Here is a 19,371-nt window from a genome sequence, read left to right on the forward strand (position 1 = left end):
TTTCCTCTAAAGAGGTTCAAGCAGCCCTGCACACTTCAAAGACCCACTGACCCAAGCATGGGGTTCTAATAATATTTGGACCCAGAGATATCCCAATCTCAGGAAAGAATCTGTTCACAATTCACAGTTTAGTCTACAGCAGATGAAAGGAAGCACCTCAGCATACTTTGGAGCTGGACCACTTGGGAAGTAAACAATATTGTCCAGTAAGGCTGTTAGCAGTGCTTTGATACATAGTTGTGTGTTGAATTTCAAATCCTGTTTCTTATTAAATATCTTCAGTTTGTTTTAATCTTTATGGAGTCCCTTAGTGTTTTCCAGCCTTTCCCTTCTGTGTTAATTCCCCCATGTTTAGTTCTATGTCTGTTTCCCTCACTTCCTGTTTTATTGTGGTAGCAAAATAATTTGTGGTGCAGATTACGTGCAGAATTCAATGCATGCATGCACACAAATGGCTAGTCTGGAGTTGCCTTTGTCATTTATTTCAAATCTAGGTAAGAGAGGGCGTCGAGGAAAACAGCATTTAACAGTGCATGAATAGGTTGGTTTGCTTTCACCCCAATTGCTGGTGACTTACTTAAACCAGCTTTTCTTTGTTTTTTACTTTTACTATTGTCAAAGCTATTAGGACTTTATTTCACTGATTCCATTCAATTAGATATTTAATTGTAATTAGATTTACTTCCATAAATACAGGTAGACTAATGACATAAACATTATTTCACTATCATGGTATTAGAATTTCAATAGGAAAACAAACTTAAAGTAACCTGCATAGCTTTATAGTTATTTTTCTTCCAACAATAGGTAATAGATGTGTTTCCTCCACGTGCAATTGTTCTGTTGGTATCAGAAATAGCTAAAGTTTTTCAAAATAAATTAAAGCAAAATCCTTAATTTTTAAAATAGAAAGGAAAACAACAAGGAGCTACATATTAAAAAAAGAGTGAGCAAAATTCCTTTGCGATGTGACATGCTGAAAGTCCACCAGCTCCACAAGTTATTGTATTACAGGGTGTAGTCATTGGTTAAATTCAACTGAGTAATTACATCTGATAGGCAGTTGACTACAAAATAGGGTAATGTGAAGTGAGAATTTTTCATGGACTGCAGCCTGGTAGTTGATGCTAAACTGAGTATTTTACAGCATTGTGGTACAGGACCATCTCTGTGAACTAAGCCTGCTAAAGAAATTGTTTAGCTCATTCGCTCTATACTGAGTGAGTGTATGAGTTGTAAATAGTGAGCATGACTGTGTGAAAAACTAGAATGCTATTAAAATAGAGGAGACAGGTGTGACACCAGTCCCAGCAGTGGTCATCTTTGTATATTGCATATTTGTACAAGTACATTGTATAAGTTGTAAGAAGGGCTTTTAGTCATTTTGAATGTATTTAAGCGTATTTGTGTTCAGAAGTTGTGATTTGGATTGACGGAAAGATATCACTCTCACTTTGTAGTCGGAAGATTGAATCATCATTTTTTAATAAAAACTTACTATATACAGTAAGCTTTTATTACAAATTTTGATATACAGAAATGTAAAAATTCTGTTACCAAAGTAGGTATTTCTAAGTTCAGTTGATCGGGATTAAATCTTTCCTGTGTGATACATTTCAGTTGCTGATAATCAAGAAACTTAGTGTTGCTGATTCCATGTCTTGATGAGAGTTCCTGAAATTAAATGAAATGGCATTAAAGTTTTCCCCTTGAATAACATTTCCTACGTGTTTTATCCCTTTCTCGTTCCATGGTGAAAGGTTTATGCCTTATGAAAAGCAGATTAGAGATTTTTACTTTTCCACAGAGTGCTTGTCCTAGGTCCAGCCATGGGCTACCTAGCGAGCTTGATTTGATGCATTTTGAAGCATATAAGCAATCTATTGGATAAGAAATAATAATAAGAATTTGGTAGTTTTAAACCACCATTGTGTTTTGGCTTTTGTAGAGTTTTCAAACTTGAGATGTTTGAGTCCAGTGTCTTAAACCAGGCAGTAAATGGTTTGTTAGGGATCAGTGAGAACAAGTAGTTTATTTTAGGCAGATTTTAATTGTGACGACTGATCATTGAGTGCTATAGGTAAAGTTTTCCAAAACGTGAGATTATCTTCTACCATTTCTACTAGAGGGATATGGTTCAATCATACCGAGAGGCTGGTGGAAAAAATTATACCTAAATACCTAATGTTGCCCGACTGTAGTGTAGTGATGGAGGTCTTCTGAAATTTACAGTTCAGAGGCAGAACTGTTGAGTTAATGGAGTAGTCTGACATGGATGAGAACTTATCTATGAGTGTGATTGTCTTCAGAAGAGAGGTTTGAGAGTTCCCAAGGAACAGTAATGCATCATCAGCATACAGGCTTATCTTGTGGTCTGTATCTATTTATATCTACATTTTGTCGGATTGCTGCTGCTAGTAGTGTCATGGAATTTTGTAAATAAAGTCTGCAACATGGAAAGAGCTGTGATCAAGCTATTTATTACTGCGCAGGAGAGCCAACACACACATCAACCATCACAGTTCACAGTCATGCCAGCTCTGCCCTTGGGATGTCTCAGCTCCTCTTTTATACCCCTCCACACACAACTCTCTGCATCTTTTTAGTTACAACAGGTTTCTGTCCCACGGGCTGTTGCTGGGCAGAGAGCAACTGCCACTATCTTTTCCCAGGAAGCTCCTGACACCGGTCATCTTGGGAGTTTCGTCCTTCCACAATATCGTTAGGCGTAGCTAAGCAGTTCTTTGTGAGGTCATACTGACACACACTTGCTTCATCTTAAGCAGGCAAAGGTTTATACAAAAATCATACAGTAAGATTCTAAACATATAAATCTAAATGTGAGGATAAACTAGAATTTTTCCATAACAGTAGTTTGATGAAAATGACTAAAACTGAGGTTGAAAGCAGACAGCGCTGTCTGGTGTCCCTCTTTAGATTGAAGCTTTGGAAAGTAAGGTCATTTGTCCTAACACGTGCATTTTGAGAACTGCTTAGTGTTTTGATCCAATACATGAAGAATGAACCAAATCCAAATTTTTGTAGAACTGTTGACATCCTATGAGAGAGCAAATGAAGATTTTGTGCTCAAAGTTGATGTGTTAAGAACAGAAAAAAATGGGAAAGCATGAGCATTTGAGTGATTTTGACTCACTGCACTGCGACGCTGCAGCAGTGTCGGTTCTGACAGAGGGTCCAGGGATTTCATCCTCATACCTAATGGCAGTCAGGGTGCCTGTAGAGGTCTGTGTGTCCCTCCATGGACATGTCTTCCCAGACCGTTGCTGACCCACCACCAAACCGGTCATGCTGAACAATGTTACAGGCAGCATAATGTTAACCGCAGATGTGCTCAGGGTGAACCTGTTCTCATCTGTGAAAAGCACAGGGTGCCAGTAGTGGACCCGCCAATTCTGGTACTCTATGGCAAATGCCAGTCAGGCTCCACGGTTCTCTTATTGTTTCTTCTCTAGTGCATCTTTAATTTAATTTATACCAACGAAGCTGAAACCAATCAACACCCCCCTCTGCCAATTAACTTACCAGATCAACATCCCAGAAGTTTGACTGACTCGATGCTGTACTAGGATTAAAAAGTGATCATTTTATATCTTTGAGCTTATATAAGATGACAGTCCCCTGGAGCAATACATATTGGCTTCAATTTTGCATAGTGGGAGGAAGTGGAGCCAGGTCGTCCATCTTTTGTACAGTCATTTTGCTTCACTGTTGGTTGCAACCAATACCATTGCAAGCACCTGATGAAGCCGGAAGAGCTACATCATCCGCCCAAAATAGAGGTGATCCTGAGGCCACCAAACCAAAAACCCTTTGTCACTTGGCCACACCTAAAATGTGGCTTTACTGTGCCTTAAAACAAACAACAGAGCAGCTTTTCACTGGCCTCCACATCGAATTTTTCTTCACTTTGTTAAATCATTATGATTTACTAGCAATAGGTTACTATAGTTACAGCTTTTTTTAAGATTCAATTTTGGCCTTAAATTTTCATTTATTTTTTTGGCAGGACAATAGTGCAGACAGGAAAGGATGGACAGGGAGCAAGTGAAATGATCCGCAGGGAATGTCCTGGCATGGGGAATCAGATCTGCAGTAGCCGTTCAGCATTTGGGTCGGCTGCTCAACCCACTGGGGTATACTGGTACTCAAATCATACTTGTTTTTTAATGAACCATAAAACTTCCAAACAAGAGACACAGCTGCTCTGTTCTTTCTGTGCATCTCTGACCAGTCAATTTTTTTCTTTTATCATCCTCCATTTCTTTCTTTTCTCTTCTTGTTATGCTAAACATTTGTTGTCTCCACAACAAGATGCAAGTTATAGATGAGATTTGTTTCATCCCAGCTGCCATAACTCCTGTATGCTTTTGAGTTCAAAATGACATACTGCTGTCTAAAATCAGTGTGTATCTTAACATGTATTAAGAGTTTGGTTAAGGACTAAGAGGCACTTCTAGGGAAATATTAGAAAGGCTCACTATCGTTTGGACTTTCCTCCTCAGAACCGTGGAAAAAAGAATCTTTCCATTGAACTTTTGTTGTGATTTCCTTTCTCTTTGGATCTAATAGAGGCCACACAAACACATGAGAAATCAATGGAAAGCCCAGGTTGTACTCTTTTTAGTACATCAAGACTTAGTAGAGTAGCTCAAATAAGTCAAACGATAGAGAACGAAAACAAATGTCCATCACAGAGGACATCAATGAATAGGCTGGTTCTCTGGAGGCTATTACTCTACAACCATTTCCATTAATGTTTCTCATAGAAAACACTAAATAGCCTCTATTATAGCTTTATTTCACAGACATACATAATACTGTGCTGATATATAATTTCCTATTAAATGATTTTCAGCATGTTCTAGGTGAGCAAATTGTTGTAAATCTGTTTAGTTTATTAATTAGTGCGCTTAACACTGTGGAATAGCAAAGATCTCCAAAAAAACCAAAATCACTTACTTTCGATCACCTTCGTATCTTGATGAAATCTTTGCCTTAGCTCATCACTGACATCGCCCAGATTTGGTGGAAGAAAGTCAAAGTGTGATTTCAAAAAGTGCATCTTCACTGACATTCTGTCACTCATTAGCTGATGTGCTTTCATGTTATCCAAAGCTCTTTGTAATTGTGTGCTCTGATTGACAACCTGTATGAATCCTTCCCATGCCACTCATTCAGTTGACTTGAGTTTCCTTTTTAACTCATCATTAAATATCAGATCATGGATTTTTAGAACCAGCAACAACACCTTTCTTAATTTTGGCCTCACTTTTCTTGAGACCAAACTTATTTCTTTAAATGTTGTAAATAACATTTGTTACAGTACAGGTGAAAGAGTGAGTAGCAAAATGTGCTAGTTGTTGGCCATTGACCTTTAAAAATTGTCAGATTTACTGCTGCCTCAACGGTTGGGCAGTGCTGCTTATTAACTCGCACAGCCTACTTTCCCCTCCGGATTTAAAGTGGACCAGAATTGGCTGAAATCTTTTGCTTCTACAGGTATATGCTAAATGTTGGTTGTTGTGCAGCTCTCTTCATACACTTTCACATGACATATACAGTGGCTTGCAAAAGTATTTGGCCCCCTTGAACTTTCCCATATTTTGTCACATTACAGCCACAAACATGAATCAATGTTATTGGAATTACGCACACCCCACTTTTCAGTTATTTATTTGTAAAAAATGTTTGGAATCATGTATGATTTTCATTCCACTTCTCACGTGTACACCACTTTGTGTTGGTCTTTCACATGTAATTCCAATAAAATTGATTCATGTTTGTGGCTGTAATGTGACAAAATGCAGAAAAGTTCAAGGGGGCCGAATACTTTTGCAAGCCACTGTATATAAGTTAAGCAGAGAGCAAATATACAGATGTACTACGAGCAAAAATGGAAAATAATCCATTCATTGGCGCTGTTTCAAGCAAGAAACTCACTGTCAGAAGTGGGATAATAAGTTCTAATAATAATATACTTTCACTGATTTTCACATTTGTTGTGTAGTTGACCTGATTTTGATCCAACTATAAATCGTCTCGAGTTGTTAAGTTGTTATCTGCTCATTCGTTCATTCATTTTTAATTGTCTGTTTGTCAGAGTAACAGAGCTGAAAGTTATTCAAAGTGCTTTCTCTCTTCTTTGTCTGTGTGTGTGTGTGGTAGAACCATTATGAGGAGCAACCTACATACAATCCAGGCTCGCGTTTTCTCCAAGAACCCACACTTGCGCTACATGTGAGTATACACACACACACACACACACACACACACACACAAAAACTTGATTGATAATACTGATACTGAAACACTTACCGTTTTTGGGCACATACAAACCCTTTGTCCTGTCCATGCTGCACCCTGCACATATCGACTGTCTCTTTAACACAGTAACACAGGACACTTTTGAATTGGACTGATAAAAAAACCTAATAAACTAGTAGCAGAGTGTATTAATGGAAATAAACATTGTGTCCCTTTAAAGTTTTTTTAGTGTTTACAAGCAGGGAACTCTATTAAAACTGAAGCACAATTAGTGGTTTGGTGAGCAGAACAGACAGAACTTAGACTGACACATGAAACAACCACACACTCAGTATTGTGTCACAGACAGAGTGAATGACTGACCGCAACAACACCTGTCATTTCACATCTGTCACTTCTGAAAATAGCACATACTAATCACCAGTGCTTGTGTTTAGTATTGTACTCAGATAAGATTTCACTACAGTCACTACAGATATGCATTACTGTAATATATGCAGTCATCCATGGATCCATGAGTATAGGGAGTGTTGCACTGATTCCACTACCCATAAACTCCCATCACAGATTCAGATGTAGATCACATGTAGATACATTAATATTACAGCTGTCCTTATTTATGTCTCAGGAGCTTGGAAAGAAAGCAACTGGACTTTTTAAAGTTTTGTGAAGATGTTTCACCTCTCATCCAAGAGGCTGCTTCAGTTCTAAAATCAAATGGTTTAAGGAGTGGCTGTTTGGTTTCGCCAAGGAATTGCATGCTGTGTGGACAAATGTTTGTGCATGTCGGAGGCATTTCCCATTTTTGTTGTGATCAGTGTTAAGGTCATTACTCAAAAAAGTAATCTATTGCACATTACTCGTTACAGTAATTATTACTCTCCAAAGAAAGTAATTTGTTACATATTACATTACTTTCTTGTTCCTTTGTAAAATGACCTGAAACATATTTACCATTTTATAATATAAACCTACAGACTATCGTCCCACATACCAACACAAATCCCTATACTATGAAGACACATACTCTTTCTCTTAGTATTTACGCATGAACACAAAGCTGACAGCCACAGCGATTCTACTTTAGAAACATGAACAGTTAGAAAGACAGACTGTTTAACCCCTTGTTATTTGTTAAAGGTCAGGGTCAGACTGCTGGGCTGAGGTCAGCATTCACTCGGCTTTAATATCAGTCTGGGTTCTTGGCTAGCTGGATGCAGTTTGCACTTTACCATCACACACTTATGTTCTTGAGCAATATAAATTAGTGTGTGTGTGTGTGTGTGTGTGTGTGTTAAGAAGGTTGAAGATAAATCTGTAGTCCCACCATCCTCAGAGTGCATGACATGCAACACAATGGTCGTCAGAAATTTGAGAATGGTAGAATATTAGTCTTATATGATCAGTTGTAGTGATTATGACACTGTGGTAGTGTGTGCAGTACTGTGAGTGAAATACTTTTTTTTTTCTAATTTCATGTAATTTTTATGCTCTAAATTATTTTAAAGCAGGAAATGCTGCCAGTAAGATCTGTGATTACTGGTTTGTATAGAGAAAGGCTGACAGGAATAAGGAGGGTTTTATAAAATGAGACCTGGATTTTTATCATCACTATATTTTCTATTTTTACCTCTATTGTGAATCACTGGGTACAGCAAAATACATCCAAAGATCACATTTCGACTCTTTAATGCTGTTTGTCAAACAGCATTAAAGACTCATCAGAAATTACATAAAAAAATATGTATTTTATATTTCTTGCATGCTTTTTCTCTCCCAGTCCTGAGTGGAATACTGATGAGGTATTGGATCTCAGCAGCTATGAATAATAAACACTCTTACATCACCAGCTGAAAGAAGAGGAGAGGAACAAATAGAACAAAATCAAAGAATTTGTGACCACAGAAGAGAAAAACAGAGTTTATTGTTTGTGAGCAGTGGGCATTTTGGTTTGTTGTAGCAGGAAATGGACAAGTTGATGACACTTAAAACTGAATCCCATTTAAGAAAGCTAATTGTCATGTGCACTTCATTTACTCTCACAGAATCTGAAATGAAAAGTTTTGCTGCACCTAGAACTTTGCTGGAGAAGATGGAGAATTATATTTCTTTTGGTGATTAGAATTAGCTAAAAGCTACAGCTGTCAGATAAATGTACTGGGAATATTCAAGCGCAGTCCTCAACAGCAGGTTTGTCCAATGGATAGCTTGAAATGGTACAAATGTAAGTGGTGAACTGCCAGAGATTGAAAAAAATAAGCTAAGGTTACCTAAAACTGAAAAATAATCTACATTTCAGAATTATACAAAAAAGCTTTTTTCAACGAACACAAAATGGGTCAACAATGTAAAGCTGTTCTGCAGCTATGAAGGTTTATCAAGTCTTGAAAGCTGGTGCTACTAATTCCTACAGGTGTTCCAACTTTTCAGGATTACTTACCACCCCCTCTGTCTGCATAAGGGTTTATGTTGGAACACACTGTTGCAGCATACCCTCATTAGTATCAATGGAACATTATTGTACTGCAGAACAATAGTTCTCTGTGTTGCTACAAAAATGACAAGAAAAAGGCAATTAACAATGAAAGAGAGACAGACCATCATAACACTTATAAATGCAGGTCTTTCCTACAGAGAAATTGCAAAGAAAGTCAAGGTGTCAGTGATTCCAGTTTCCTTCACCATAAAAAGGAAAAGAAACTGAATCAGAGGGTGAGTTTTTGAGAGTTAACAGGTGGCTCAAAGCACAACAGCTTCAAGCACAGCTTAATAGAGGTCGTAGTGAGCAAGTTTCATTGTCAACTGTCAAGAGAAGACTTTGAGCTGCAGGTTTGACAGGATGAGTTGCAGCAAGAAAGCCATTGCTAAGATGTCAGAATAAGACAAAGAGGCTTTTCTGGGCCATTAAACACCATCATTGGACTACTCAAGTCTGGAAGAAGGTATTACGGACTGATGAATCAAAATCTGAAATCTTTGGTTCATCACTCAGGATCTTTGTACGCCGTAGAGTAGACGAAAGGATGGTTCCACAGTGTGTGGCATCAACTGTCCAACATGAAGGAGGAAGTGTGACGGTCTGGGGCTGTTTTGCTGGATCCAGGGTCGTTGACTTGTACAGAGTGAGAGGATCACTGAACCAAAACAGCTACCACAGCATTCTGCAGCGCCATGCAATACCCTCTGATATGCGCCTAATTGATCAGGGGTCATCCTACAGCAAGATAATGACCCAAAACATAAGTCTATGCCAGAACTACCTTAGGAAAAAAAAGAACAAGACAGTCAGTTGAAAACATGGAGTGACCAGCACAGTCTCCAGACTTAAACCCCATCAAACTGGTTTGGGATGAACTGGACAGAAGAGTGAAAGCAAAGCAACCTACAAGTGCCACACAATTATGGGAATTTCTGCAAAAGATATGGGAAGAAATTTCTTAATAATATTTGTTATTACTAATAGTTTTATTAATGTTAATATTGAAAATTTATTTCTATTGTAGAAAGAATGCCACGGGTGTGTGCAGCTGTTAAATCTGCCAAAGGTGGTTTAGAATACATTTTGGTCTATAAATTTATTCCACAATTTCTCTTTTTAACTCAAATTGCTTATTTGTACTATGCTTTCATTTCAGAGTGTAATGAAATCTTAAACTGTCTAAATTTCAATTAAAAACTGGAACAATTGGGGTGTTCTAAAACTTTTGACCAGTAGTGTGCATTCAGTGGGCTACATATTCTTCATCACTGCTTGTGGTGTGAGTGGTAGTCTCTTCTTCAAACCGTCAGCTTCGCTTTTCTAATAAATTTTTCTTCCTCTCCTCCAAATTTTTTTGTTCCTCTTTCTGTTTTTTTCCTTCTCTGTGTTTTCTTCCACCCTCTAATTTCTCAGCTGAAAAGGACAAAGCACTATCAGCTGCTTTAATCCTATCACTATACAAAAGTTCAGATGAAAGCAAGAACATACTGCAGAACATCTGATGTGTGTGTGTGTGTGTGTGTGTGTGTGTGTGTGTGTGTGTGTGTGTGTGTGTGTGTGTGTGTGTGTGTGTGTGTGTGTGTTGCTGTTTTCACAGTTTTCTTATGGAAGCAGATAAATGAGATTCAAACCACTGCAGGGTGATTATTTAAATACCTGTTCTGTGTTCTATCAAAGGAGGTCAGGACAAGTAATCAATTAGTACATTGACCATAAGCTCACTAGTATTTGTTTTCAACTGAGTTCAATTTTATTTATATAGCAGCGAGTCACAACAACAGTTGCTTCAAGGCACTTTATATTTGAAGGTTAAGACACTACAATAATACAAAGAAAACAGACAGAACCCCAAAAGTCATATACCCCCTTTGAGCAAGTGCTTTGGTGACAGAGGGAAGGAAAAAGTACATTTTAACAAGAAAAAACCTCCTGTAGAACCAGGGTTGGGGAGGGACAGCCAGAAGCAGAAAATTAGAGGTCATCTGTGTCTTTATGTCTTCAAGAAGACATTCCTGCAGTTTAACTAATTGGTGTGTGTTATCTGGCTTCATGGATAGATAAAGTTATGTGTCATCTGCACAGCAGTGAAAATGTTATGCTATAACTTTTAATGATACTGCGTAAGGGAACCATGTATAATGTAAACAGAACTAGTCCTAGCACAGAACCCTGTGGAACTCCATAATTATCCTTGGTTTGTTCACGTACATGGAGAGTCCTCTTCACACACTGAGCCATAAGAAGATAAGAAGCCATAAGAAGGCAGCCAGCAATTTAAGGAGAACATGCAGCTGTGGTAAACTCTAAATGCTGAATGTAACTCTTTGAATAAACTGCTCTTTTGTAGATGATCAGTTAATTTAAAAAGCCTTTGCTTTTTAAAAAAGTGGTGTAATTATTGCAACCTTAAAAGCATGTGATACAGATCTCTATAAAGATTGATCATATTTCAGATTAAAGAATGAATTAATGGTAGGATCTGGAGTCAAGTAGATATGTTAATGGTTTGGAGGAAGTAATTGAAGTGACTGAAAAATCACTGAGGAAAGACAATACAAGTAAATATCAGCAGTTCTTTATTTTAAAAGTGGTTGTACCTAATGATGTATCTGAGGAATGGTTGGTTCTTTATGGTTAATTATGAAGAAATTTGTGAAGTCCTCACTATTGCTCTGGGTAGCTCCCCAACTGGGTCTAGACTGGGTCTAGAGAGTACTTTAAATTCAGGGAATTTAAAATAGAAAGTAGCTCGTCCACAGAAGGACTGGTAGCTCCCCTTGCGATAAGGGTTCAGATCGCGCGAACAGGTGTGAAATGTGTGTGTTTAGTTAGTTTGTTTGTTTGCTTGTTTTAATCAATTTTAAATCATGCTTTTTATTTGTTTTTGTTTCTAATGTCTCTGTAAAGCACTTTGAATCACCTTGTTGTTGAATTGTGCTATACAAATAAATTTGCCTTGCCTTGCCTTGCCTATTTCAAGTTAAAGGAATACTCGGCTAAACAGAGCTCTGATTCCTTGTCAGCCTCTTTGCAGCACTGAAGAGAAACCTGGGCTTATTCCTATAGTTGTGAGGGAGTGCTATGGGCTCAAATTGTGGTCATAAATATTTTGTACTTGTAAATCAGGATTTATATGTGTAAAAAGAATTTGTGTGTGCGTAAAAAAGATTTGTGTGTGGACATAGCCAAAAAATACGTGTGAAACGCTGCACTCAGGTTTCAACTTACAAGTATGGATTTTGACCCGATTTTTCTTCCTTTCAGCTGATTGGTCAATGTCATGTCAATCACAAATTTAACTATCGAATCAGAGAACAGATGGGTTTGGCTGTCTGAGGGGCGCTTTTCTGAACTGCAGGTCCTTGAAGGGTAATACCGTTTGAGGCTGGAGGATCTTTATATAAATATCCCATAAGGCTCATACAAGCTAGGTCCTTTAACGTTTGGTAGCTGTTGAAAGGGTACAGTTGTGGTATACCAGTGGTCAGAAACACTATTACTGTTCACATCTGCTCAAACAACTTTCATTAAGTGGGAAAATGAACCAGAGTCGATTTAAACTGACTAAACACCCTAAGTGGAATTCTGCTCTTTTATGAATTTCACTTTTCCCTCGTGTTTTGCACTCATTACAAAACATCATGTAGAAAACCTAACATCCATGAGCTTTTATTGTCACGTTGAAGTGAGGTTTCTGACACTCTCTGTTACTTTCTTGTTCTCTTTCTTAGAAACCTGTCCAAGAACCCCATGTTGACCACGTTGTCCTGGCAGATCTTTGAACATCTGCCGCTTTTGGAGCTGTAAGTAGACCCATGTCTTTTTCTTAGTTCATTGCTGCTGACACACAGTAGACCTGAATACATCTGCAAGGAAATGGGTTGATGTCTTTTTCAACCGAGTTAATATGATCAGTGAATTGTGTTATGTCCTGAAATGGCACCTCAGTGGCACCTTTTCTACTCTAGACTCAAAGCACTTTAAACAACACACTTCATTCACCCATTTACAAACATTCATACAAGCAATTTTATCTACACCTAAGTGCTTTCTAGCTAACATTCATGCATTCAAACATTGCCCAAGGATATTTGGCATGCAGAATGGAGACTGGAGCAGCTAGAGATCGAACTACCAACCTTAAAGGGAACATGAAATGCTCCACACATACAGGCTAATATACACCCTTAAGCTCTGCTCTCAAAAATGAACAGTGTCTGTGACGCTGGATTTAAGAAATCAGTGCCCGAAGATAAAGTTTGAAAAACATGCATAGCGCCATCTTCTGTCAGTACAACGCCACAACATGACGTCATGCGGTTGGTTGGTTGTGGCTAATAGACTTACATTAGTTTGTTCGCTAACTAGTGACATAATCGATAACTCAAAGTAAGAATTCTTCCTTTTAATTTCCCCCAGGGATCAATAAAGTATTCTGATTCTGATTCTGATTCTGATTTTAACTGGCTATCCAAACATTCATTAAAACCATCAGCATAATAAACAAAGTGGAGTCGATCATGTTCGTTATAGCTGCATTTTCCATTTCATGCCATAACCTGGTGATAAATTTAGAGGTTTTCTTTGTGTTTGTTTGTTTTTTGTTAAATGACCCGCTGAACTCTGAACATTGTAATGCTGGAATAAAAACTACTTCTTGAGTAGTTGCTGGATGAAGGACAGAATGCTATATAACCTCGAGATTATGATCTATATTAACTGATAAAAATGTGCTTAAGTTTCTGTATAATCAGTTTTCATTAGTAATGTACTTTGTTGTATTGCAGTCTTTAGGATAACCATAATTTTTACTTCAGGTTAGCTGGGATAACTGATGGATGGAGGAAATTTTTCTGCAGTCATAGAAATGCTGAACATAGAGAAGGAAATGAGTTACACGGCAGATTAATAAAGGAAAATAAGAGGAATTTAAGTTTTATATGATAGTCAGATTTACTTAATGAGGCAAATTGTTGTGATGTCCCAATCACAGGGTGATATACTAACAATGCACTATAATTTACTGTGTATACAAAGATGCAGGGAGTTCACTTCAGTAAAACCAGCATTCTGCAGAAAGAATACAAATTAGTGGTTCAAAACTCATCCAAGACCCACTAAAAGGTCTATTTCGGTTTTTTGATCAAATCCGATTTTTTTTTTGTCTGGTTGTTCACACTACAAATAAAATGTGACAGCAAACGCGCGCTAGTGTGAACGGTTCACGGCCCTCAAAGCGGCCCACATGAGGAAAAGAAGACGTCACACACAACCCGCTCTGTTTACAGAAGTAAAAATGGTGGCTACAGAGCTAGTAGGTGTTGTAACCGACAGAATTTTGACAAATTAATTAGAGAAAGAAGGACACTGAGAAAAAAGTCCGTGCTTTAACAATAGCCTTGTTTGGAGCAGTGGCTGCTACCTCAGAGGTTTATATGGACACGGAGTCATTTAGCTTGAATAGAATTGTCTCCCCATATGTTTTTTTTTTTCCCCCATATGTTAATCAAGTCCAAAACTTCAGTTTCTGTCCATTGACTTGCTCCGTCTCCAGTTTCCGCCGCCATGCTTTCTCATTTGTCTTCTCCGGCGCTGATAATTGGCTTCTGTCTTGTGTCAGTAACATAAAGGACGGATTTAATGCGACATGACCATTCAAACAGCAGTTGCTTTCTAAAACATCAGATATGTATCGGATTCAGTACTAGGGGTGGGTTTTTATAATCGATTTATCGATTAAAATCGATTCTGGCTTGGATAACGTAAAATCGATTCATTAAAATCCTGAATCGATTTTATAATATTAATTTATTTTGCCCGAAATGCCAGAATCTCAGGTGAAAGATCACAAAAGTTCAACAACCACCAAACAGCTAAGACAGTAAATGAGAGCAGGTACACGGCTTCTGCACAAAGACGTAAACACACAGCGCCGACGGATCAGAATCAGTGAGATGTCGCCTTTCTCAGCTGACAGTCGGGGCTGAAAGCCGACAGCTCGCTGATTCTGATCCGCGGGTCCGCGCTGTGTGTTTACGCCCTTTTTTTAGCTCCCCAACTTGGTCTAGAGAGTATTTTAAATTCAGGGAATTTAAAATAGAAAGTAGCTCGTCCACAGAAGGACTGGTAGCTCCCCTTACGATAAGGGTTCAGATTGCGCGAACAGGTGTGGGATTAGAGCTCTGGGTAGCTCCCCAACTGGGTCTAGACTGGGTCTAGAGAGTATTTTAAATTCAGGGAATTTAAAGTAGAAAGTAGCTCGTCCACAGAAGGACTGGTAGCTCCCCTTACGATAAGGGTTCAGATCGCGCGAACAGGTGTGAAATGTGTGTGTTTAGTTTGTTTGTTTGCTTGTTTTAATCAATTTTAAATCATGCTTTTTATTTTTTTTTTTATTTCTAATGTCTCTGTAAAGCACTTTGAATCACCTTGTTGTTGAATTGTGCTATACAAATAAATTTGCCTTGCCTTGCCTTGCCTTTTTGCGCTGATCATATGGCTGTTAGTTTTATCTCTCTCCAAACAATATTGACCGAACCAGCAGCAAAAGAAGATCCAAACCACGCTTCACATAAACATCGTCATGAATTCCCTCTGACTTTTGCCGACTTTTCAGGATAAAAATCACACTTCATGCACAGCTCTCTCTCTCTCTCTCTCTCTCTCTCTTTTCTGTATTATTCGCTTGCTTGTTACGCACCAGTCGAATTATAATATTTCTGACTGTCAAAATTTCCCAGAATCGAATCAAATCGAATTAAATCGAATTAAATCGAATCGTGGATCGAATCGATTCGGGACCTTGTGAATCGGAATTGAATCGATTCTAGAAATCAGTGACGATACCCAGCCCTATTCAGTACCACATACGAAAGTGACCCAGGTCGGATTTGAAAATATTGGATTTGTGCTGTTCAAACTGTCATACCATGACCGGAAATGGGTCGCATAGGATCAAAAATGGCGGATTTGTTGCGCTTTTGCCTGCAGTGTGAACGTAGCCTTTGTCTGATCCTGAGACACCAGCAACTTAGACTTTAAGTTTGCAGATGATACAAAGGCCATGTTTTATTACATTTTCACTCTTCTCAGTGGTTGATCCTCCTTTTGATTTTTGACTCTCTCATTTTATTATCCAAATAATTTTCAGTTTTTGAAGTTTTTTTGTGTTTTTCTTTTTGCGTTTAAGTTTATAGTAGTGTATCCAGAACTTGTCTGCAATATTTTCAGAAGGTTTATTTGTTTAGGAGAGAATTGATACATATCATGCATTTTGTCTGCTTACCACAGATAGCCATGGCAAGCAGTATTTTCAATAGTGCCAACTTTTTACCCCTCCGTCATAAAAGACCGATGGTGTCATCACCCCATCAGTGGCGTAGACACCTAAATTCTGAATATGATAACTGGAGAATGCAATGTAGGAGCTTCAAATTGATACCACAAGTGCATCTAAAGAAAAATCTCTAGATGGTGCAAGACTTCATCCAGTAAAATAAATATTACATTATAATAATAGGAATATAGAAGATCAAAAAGTTTAAAGAACAGATTACAAGCTTTTGCTGATTTGGCCAATCTTATGTTTGAGGCTTTGTGAGAATAACCCAATATATTATCTCTCCCTATTTGCTTCTCTCTTATCTGTATTCTTATCTATAAAGTTTCAGCATGGCAAATTTGGTAAGCGATGAACAAAAAATAGTTTTTGTACAGTGTTTTTTACAGTGTGCTCTGAGATAGGCATGAGATGATGCCATACATCATTTCCTCTGAAGGTTCTCCCTCAGACACCTTAGAACATGACATTAGAAGAGAACACTGACATTCTCACTCTGGGGGATAAGGTCATGCTGCACAACCCAATGTTGAAAAAACCCAAAAGATTTTAAAAAAGAAACTGACCCAAATATGGTGTAGAGTAGGGCTGGGCCATATTATACCGTTCACGGTAATACCGGTATAATGTTAGGCAACGATAGGAAAATGAAATATCGCGATAGAATATGAGTAAAACGAGCATGCGCAGAGCCTTTGTTTTCATATGCACATGGCCGATTGTTGAGTGAAACAGATGAACCAGATTTGGTTTGTAAAAATGGTGCAACTTCAGTGATGTGGAACTGGTTTGGTGTTTGTCCGTCAGATACACAACAATTGTCGTATTTGTCGGACTAAGATGCTCTTAAATCTGGGAGTAATCTGGGTCCTAAACTCCGTATCGTTCAGGTCAAAAGAACACTGCAGCATCACTGAGAGTTTAAAAACTGTCTAAATTCTTTCATCTTTAATAAAACGATCAGAATTGCTGCTTTACCAGGTGTATCTATGAAGTTTAACTTCCAGGCATCCATGAAAACAAAATTTATTACATTTAACAGAGTTAGAAGTTAGCAGGAAGCTAGCGGACGTTAGCTCGCTAGTTTCGCTAGTTACCTAAGCATGATATTGCATGTTCTGACTGAGAGATTTCTGAAAAAATTCAAACGTACAGCTCTGCTATCACTTCCAACATAAATGAAGACAGGAAACTAAACAGCAGTGACGTTTGTAGGGTTACTGAAGTTGGGCTAGCTGGTATACAATGATGTGCTACGTGATCGCTAGCGACACAGCTATGTTAGCATAACATACACAGTGAAGCTGGAGGACGAACACTAAGGCTACGTTCACACTGCAGGTCTTAATGCTCAATTCCGATTTTTTGATCAAATCCGATTTTTTTTGTCTCCTCGTTCACACTACAAATAAAATGCGACAGCAAACGCGCTCTAGTGTGAACGCTCAAAGCGGCCCGCATGCGCAAAAGAAGATGTCACACACAACGCGCTCTGTTTAGACCAAGAACAAACAGTATTGTTTGACTGATGGCCGTTAATATAAAGACTTCGGACTTTACGTTTCCCAATTTTTGCTTTAAGTTATTTTGTTATTTACATAATAATGTAAATAACCTAATAATGATCCTTATTGCTGTTTAAGAGAGGAGCGGTGCTTCAAAGGATAGCTGCAGATTTCTGTCAGAATCTGCAGATTATACAGTACAAATAAAATGTTTACGTTGTCTTCCCAACAGTTTCACTGACATCTACACTGGATGGCTAGGAAGCGTTCGCGATGTCTTCTCGGGCGCTGATAATTGGCTTCAGTCTTGTGTCGGTGACGTAAAAGGCGGATTTAATGCGACTTGACCGTTCAAACAGCAGTCGCTTTCTAAAACATCGGATATGTATCGGATTCAGTACCACATACGAAAGTGACCCAGATCGGATTTGAAAATATCGGATTTGCGCCGTTCACACTGTCATAGCATGATCGGATATGGGTCGCATAGGGTCAAAAAAATCGGATTTGATGCGCTTTCGCCTGCAGTGTGAACGTAGCCTAACACTTTTACACTTATAAAAGTTAACATGAAGGCTCCTCATGGTTAGAGACAAATGCAATCGCATGGCAGGATGCTGTAAACGGACCAAACTTCAGTCAGGAGAACAACTGAGATAATCCATCCACAATACGAGGTTAGTCATTAATATACTGCAACAACATGGGAATAGAGCCGCTGCCAGAGAATTCAACATTAATGAATCAAAGGTACAGAAGTGGAGGAAGCAAGAAGAATGAGTTTAATAAAGTTTGATTTATCTGACTGCTTTGTTTCGATTAATGTGCCTTATAATCCCGCGCACCTTATGGTCCGAAAAATACGTACTGCACACTGCAGTTTAATGTTGCAAAGCACCTCTTTTTAACTTCAGTGGATATTATACATGGTTATGCTCAGGATATGTCAGCCCATTTCTACTGGAAATGCCTTTTGGTTAAACTTTCAGCAAGGAATTTGCATTTGCACTGTTACGTTTTTATAAAGCTTTAATGTACATAAAAAACAGCTTCTTGTTTAAGTGAAAATAAATGGAAGGTTGTCTTTTTGCGCTAGTAATGTTGTGGAGTTGTATTTTGTCTCGCATCAATTATATCGTCAGTTATATCGTTATCGCAAATTTTCATATATATATATCGTGATAAATATTTTTGGCCATATCGCCCTGCTCTAGTGTAGAGGATCATCATTGGTGATGTTGGTTTAAAGCAGAGGTTAATACATATGTATTAAATGTTTATTCCCATAAACAAATAATGTATTGATAGTTTCCTTTTTAACATTCTCCATTTCTTTTAAGTGTAATATAGAAATGTTTTCAGACAATAATGATAACTAGTGATCAAAAGATTTGACAATGATGCACAATTATTGATATAAATATACCATTTTGTAAAGAACTGGCACCAAATAAGTAGCTTTTGAGCATCAAACCGGACACATCTCCCCATCTGTTTTGTAGTGCTTGTAAAAAATGCAGCCGTGTATTTATTATTTAATAGCACATTTAATTCAATTTTATATAGCGCAAAACCACAACAACCGTTGCCTGAAGGTGCTTTTTAAGATAAAAACCCTACAATAATAGAAAACCAAAACAATCAAGCACTTGGCAAAAGTGGGAAGGAAAAAATTCCCTGTCAGATGAAAAAAAAACCTCTGGCAGAAGGTGCAGACATCTGATGCAAAAGACAGAAATTAATAATAACTAAGAGTAGAAAGA

At 38.0% G+C, this 19,371-nt stretch overlaps 1 protein-coding gene across 3 annotated transcripts in view; it reads left to right on the plus strand.

The window, feature by feature from the left end:
• Positions 1-19,371, plus strand: part of LOC147325239 (NT-3 growth factor receptor-like) — a 94,345-nt gene that overhangs the window by 19,755 nt on the left and 55,219 nt on the right. For all 3 annotated transcript variants that reach the window (XM_086299654.1, XM_086299655.1, XM_086299656.1), the window contains exons 3-4: positions 6,187-6,258; positions 12,496-12,567. In XM_086299654.1, the coding sequence (XP_086155780.1) occupies positions 6,187-6,258; positions 12,496-12,567 (144 nt within the window). The remainder of the gene's footprint in view (positions 1-6,186; positions 6,259-12,495; positions 12,568-19,371) is intronic.

This window comes from Aulonocara sp. 'chitande type north' Nkhata Bay, linkage group LG7 (assembly GCF_057382095.1).
Source record: "Aulonocara sp. 'chitande type north' Nkhata Bay isolate Kocher_YH1m ecotype deep benthic linkage group LG7, A_spYH_male_GT1.1, whole genome shotgun sequence".
Classification (NCBI taxonomy): domain Eukaryota; kingdom Metazoa; phylum Chordata; class Actinopteri; order Cichliformes; family Cichlidae; genus Aulonocara; species Aulonocara sp. 'chitande type north' Nkhata Bay.